Source organism: Miscanthus floridulus, chromosome 8 (assembly GCF_019320115.1).
Source record: "Miscanthus floridulus cultivar M001 chromosome 8, ASM1932011v1, whole genome shotgun sequence".
Classification (NCBI taxonomy): Eukaryota; Viridiplantae; Streptophyta; class Magnoliopsida; order Poales; family Poaceae; genus Miscanthus; species Miscanthus floridulus.
The window spans coordinates 98,214,057-98,219,720 of record NC_089587.1 but is presented as its reverse complement, the minus strand read 5'-3'; the positions used below and the strand labels follow the sequence as shown (position 1 = coordinate 98,219,720).

Below are 5,664 nucleotides of genomic sequence, written 5' to 3'. Positions count from 1 at the left end.
AAAGGAGAATGGAAGCGAGTGGCATCGTTGCCTACACCTTGTGAAACCGTTGGAATACACCAAACCATAGTGTATCAAAACTCGAATGTGACAACAAGATAGCATCTACTACTTCACGGAGGATATTGCTCAAAGAAAGTTAGCATTAGGAAGTTAAAACCTTTTGTATAGATTTTGATCGTTTAAATCTCCTAATGTGACCCATTGTAATTCAGACGTCTGCTGGAGCAAATGCCTTAGTTTGAATCCACCATACTGGAATTCAGTACTCGAAATTCAAAATTGGTTCCAAGAGCTGACAGCCACTGGACTCCCTCGTGCTCCTAGTAGTGTGGACGATCTGGAAACAATGAAACAGCAGAATTTTTAGTCGTTGAGAAAAGAACGAAAGCTCGATCTTTGCAGAAATCCATGACCAAGTAGTCTCCTGGAGCATGTTGGGCATCAGACCTTTGTCCACTTTAGTTGTAAACTCAGTTAGTGAGTAGTCAGTTTTCCTCCTCCCTTTCTTTTGTCTGGCTGGTGGTCTACCAGCTTAAGAGGCGATGTGCTTGTATTTCTGACTCTCCTTATTAATACAAGCCAGCTATAAGCTGGTACTTTAGAAAAAAAGTTGACCCACTGTACCTTTTAAAACTTCTCACTTTCCTTTTTATTAAGATGGCACCATCTGCCATCCTTTTTAAACAAGAAAAAAAATTGCACTTCTTATCTGTTCATAGTTAGTTTATTTCAGATACCGTTATGAAGGTAGCAATAACCATTTCTTTTCTTCCTCGTCAGGTGAAACCTCTACTGACTGGGACAAGGCATGGACTACCTTTAAGAAGAAAGGGAAGAGGACCCTCTTTTCTGATTTCTCACCAAACAAGTATGTGACCTGGAACCCACGGCGCAGCGAGTATCCATTGTCAGAAGAGGTTGATCCAATCAAGAGAACTGAAAGATCTAACTTGATGCTGTGGACAAGTCCCCAGTTTACCTTGGTGGGGGCAATTATCATCGTCTTGACATTACTAATCTATACACTAGTTGTTCCTCCCAAGTAACTGTAGAAATGACAGCTAGGAGGTGAGCTGTAAACTAAGATATCATCTGGGAAGTCTGTATTGTACATTTTTACGTGTATTATACCAACTATAGCGTTATTGCTTCAATTGTCAATCGAGTAGATATAACACCACGTTCATTCCATTCTGAAGGTTTTCTTCAATTGTATACTAAATGGCTGCTCTCTGAGTCTTTATTCCTTCATTATAATGAAGAATATTTGGGTCAGGTAGAAGAATATTATGTTGGTCGGTATTCAATAATCACAATACATGTTGATGCTCCGGATGTAACTTTTATACATGTTCTCACTTCTCAGCTGTTAAGTAATCTGCGGCTCTCTGTGTGAACGCGCGGCAGGGGGCAAGCACCGAAAGGGCACCCTCCTGCTGCACTGTAGCCGCTGCAGGGGCAGGCGATGAACAGCTCCCCTGCCGCACTGTAGCCACAGCAGGGGCAGCCCTGCTGTCACATCTTGGCACTGTAGCAGTATGGCAGCCTGACATGTCTGTGTACTATGATTAGATTGGTAGAGTTGTATATAGTTTCCCACTGCAACTCAGTAAAGAGAGCAAGTTCATTTTTGCCATCTCCTCTACAGAGCTCCGACCAACGCTGATGCTTATGCTTTGTGTGTGCGCGCTCTGTTTTCCCTCGCTTCTTCTACCTCTAGCCATAGTGTGTGGTCGGCAACGCCGGTGAGCGGTCGACTCATCCGTGTCGAAGATCTAAGGGCCAACAAGTGGTATCAGAGCCACACAAGCGTCGTCGCCGGACTAATCGCTGGCGATGATGGACGTTTTGGAGATGAGCGATAGCAGTGGCGCTGTTGTGGCTGCCCAGCCACGACAGGAGGTCGTTGTGCGCGCGGTGCGGAAGGTCAGCGGCACCAGTTGGCCGACGCTGACTCGCACCAACTATGGCGAGTGGACGGTGACCATGAAGGTCAAGCTCAGAGCCCGACATCTCTAGAATGTTGTTGGTAAGGGCACCGACAACGAAGAAGACGACATGTCAATGTTGGAGGCTATCCTCGCTGCTGTGTCAGCGGAGTACAGGGAGCCGTTGGGGACGAAGAGCTCTGCTAAGGAGGCGTGGGAGGCCATTGCGGCGATGCACGTCGATTCTGGCCGCGCAAAGAAGGCGATGGCCCAGCTGCTGAAGCAGGAGTACGCCAACCTCAAGGTCAAGGATGGTGAGGCGGTGGATGATTTCTCCCTCCGCCTGCAAACTCTCATCAGCAAGCTGAGGAGCCACGGTGTCATAATCGACGAAGAAGAGGCGGTCTCCATGTACCTCCACTCCGTGCCGACGAAGTACATCTAGATTGCTCTCTCCATAGAGACGATGCTGGACTTGTCCACCCTCAACATTGAGGATGTGATAGGCCGTTTGCGGGCGGTGGACGCATGCATGGAGTAAGCCACAACAACGACGGACAGCAGTAAGCTGCTGCTGATAGAGGAGGAGTGGGCTGCCCGGAGGAACTACGGGGAAGCCTCCTCCAGCCATGGTGGCGATGGCAAGCGCTGCAGCAATGCTTCTTTGGAGAAGAAGAAGAAGAAGGTTGACCCCAACGCCTGCCGGCGCTATAGGAAGACGGGCCATTGGGCAAAGGAGTGCCCAAATCGTAAGTAGGAGAAGAAGGCTGAGGCTCATCTAGCACAGGCTGATAACGATGATGAGGCCATTCTCCTGATGGAGATGTTCTGTGCACTGTACGACATTGAGGCAAAGGAGAAGGGAGAGGTGATGGCGGTGGAAGGGCCTGGGAAGGTTCTGAAAGTTGTCAACCTCGATGAACCGCGCGCCCAAGTTCACCTTAGACATGTGGGCGGCGAGCAGGAGCAGCAGTGGTACCTGAACTCCGGAGCCAGCAACCACATGACGGGCTCCAAGGCAGCCTTCTCTGAGCTCGACGACAATGTGACCGGCACAGTGAAGTTCGGTGAAGGCTTAAGGGTGGTGATCCAAGGGCGCGGCGCCATCATCTTCAGGTGCTAGAATGGCGAGCACCATGTGCTAATGGATGTATATTACATTCTGCAGCTACGTTCAACCATCATCAGCATTGGCCAGCGGGATGAGTACGACAGCGAGGTACTGATGAAGGACAACGTCCTCAGGATCAGGGACCGGGAGCAGCGACTTCTTGTCAAGGTGAAGAGGTCCTAGAACTGGCTGTAGCTGCTCGACCTCAAGGTGGAGCAGCCCATCTACTTGGCTGCACGGCGCATGGAGGAGTCATGGCTGTGGCATGCCTAGTATGGACATCTCAGCTTTGACACTCTTGGTCGGCTAGAGAAGATGGTGACTAGGCTGCCTCACATCGAGCACGTAGGTGAGCTATATGACAGCTGCTTGGCCAAGAAGAAAAGAAGGCTATCGTTCCCAAAGACGGTGAAGTACTACGCGACAGAGACCCTCGAGCTGGTCCATGGTGACCTTTGTGGTCTGATCACGCCAGTGATGCCCGGCGGGCGCAAGTACTTCATCTTGCTGGTGGATGACTGCAGCCGATAGATGTGGCTACAGCTTCTGACTAGCAAGACCGAGACGGCGAAGGTAATCAAGAAGTTCAAGGCACGCGCAGAGGCGGAGAGCGGCAAGAAGCTACATGTGCTGCGGACTAATCGCGGTGACGAATTAACATCGGTGGAGTTCGCTGCGTATTGCGCGGATCAGGGTGTGGTGCGACACCACACTGCACCATACTCACCACAGCAGAATGGCGGGGTGGAGCAGTGGAACCAGACAGTGGTCGGCATGGCTCAATCCATGATGAAGGCCAGGAGCATGCCAGCAAGGTTTTAGGGTGAGGCGGTGACCATGGTGGTGTTCATCTTCAACCGCGCACCCACCAAGGCCCTAAAGGGCAAGACATCGTTCGAGGCTTGGCATGGATGCAAGCCGAATGTGTCCTTCCTTAGGACATTTGGCTGCGTCGGCCATGTGAAGAACACCAAGCCTCACTAAAAGCTCTAGTTTGGTTTTGGTGAATTGATGAAACCCTAAGTGCTAACCTAGTTTATCAAGTGATCATGAGATAGGTAGCACATTCCAAGTGGTGAAGCAAATGAAGATCATGACATGATGATGGTGATACCATGGTGATGATCAAGTGCTTGGACTTGAAAAGAAGGAGAAAAACAAAAGGCTCAAGGCAAATGTATAAATAGTAGGAGTTATTTTATTTTGGTGATCAAGACACTTAGAGAGTGTGATCACATTTAGGTTCGATAGCCATACTATTAAGAGAGGTGAAACTCATATTGGAATGCGGTTATAAAAGTGCCACTAGATGCTCTAACTCATTGCATATGCATTTAGGATCTAGTGGAGTGCTAACACCCTTGAAAATGTTTGTGAAAATATGCTAACACATGTGCACAAGGTGATACACTTGGTGGTTGGCACATTTGAGCAAGGGTTAGGAACTTCACCGGCGGAGTGTTCACTCGTAGAGTGTGGACAGTCCGACGGCGCCACCGGCGCCCTAGATAGAAAAGATGGAGGTCACTGTAAGTGACTGGATGCTGGTCTCTGAAGGACTGGCACATCCGGTCAGTAGCAGCAGAAAAAGCGTAGCATCGGTCATCGACCAGACGCTGGCGCTGAAATAATCGGATGCTAGCTGGCTGCGTCCGGTCACACTGACATGGTCGCGCATAGAGGAGTCGTCGAGTGACCGAACGCCAGGTGTGTTCGATCGAGCATGACCGGACGCGTCCGGTCGTGAAAAGTCGTCTCTGGATACTTACTAGAAATGACCGGATGTTGAGGTTCAGCGCCCGGTCACTTTGAGTTGTTGTGTCCGGTCATCACTTGACCGTTGAGATCGAGTGATCAACATTTGAAGAGAGGGGACACGTGGCATGCATCGCGTGACCGGACGCTGAGGTCCAACGTCCGGTCAATATAACCGGAGCGTCCGGTCACCCCGTGTTGTGCCCAGTGAAGGGGTATAACGGCTCTATTTCATGGGGGCTTCTATTTAAGCCCCATGGCCAGCTCAAGCTCACTCTCTTGGCCATTTCTATTGACATAGCAACCTTGTGAGCTTAGCCAAAGCTCTCCCACTCATCTCCATCATTGATTCATCATCTTTGTAAGATTGGGAGAGAATCTAAGTGCATTGCTTGAGTGTTTCCATCTAGAGACACTTGGTGTTCATGTTTCGCTGCAAGATTCACTTGTTACTCTTGGTGGTTGCCGCCACCTAGATGGCTTGGAGTAGCGAGGATTGTTGAGCGGAGGTTGGTGATTGTCTCCGGCTCCTATCATGGTGATTGTGAGGGGTTTTTAACCTTTCCCTAGCAGAGAGCCAAAAGATACTCTAGTGGATTGCTCGTAGCTTATGTGATCATCATCTTGTGTTGGTTGTACGGCACCCTATTGAGGGTTTGGCGTGTGATGCCAATTAGCGCGTGAAACTCCAAGTGAGTGAATCGCCACAACGAGGAGTAGCTTGCTGGCAAGCATGTGAACCTCGATAAAAATCATTGTGTTCACCATTTGATTCTGAGGTGATTGGTTTTCATTGGTATTCATCCTTATGATTGATTGGTTTACTCCTCGACACGGCGGTATAACTATCTCACTCACTATCTACAT

General features: G+C 49.4%; 1 protein-coding gene across 1 annotated transcript; it reads left to right on the top strand.

The window, feature by feature from the left end:
- The first annotated feature begins 2,061 nt into the window (after positions 1 to 2,061).
- On the top strand, positions 2,062 to 3,573 carry LOC136469618 (uncharacterized). The gene is made up of 4 exons (XM_066467738.1): positions 2,062 to 2,334; positions 2,689 to 3,047; positions 3,120 to 3,218; positions 3,330 to 3,573. The coding sequence occupies exons 1-4, from the start codon at positions 2,062 to 2,064 to the stop codon at positions 3,571 to 3,573; spliced, it is 975 nt and encodes a 324-aa protein (XP_066323835.1).
- Positions 3,574 to 5,664: the final 2,091 nt, after the last annotated feature.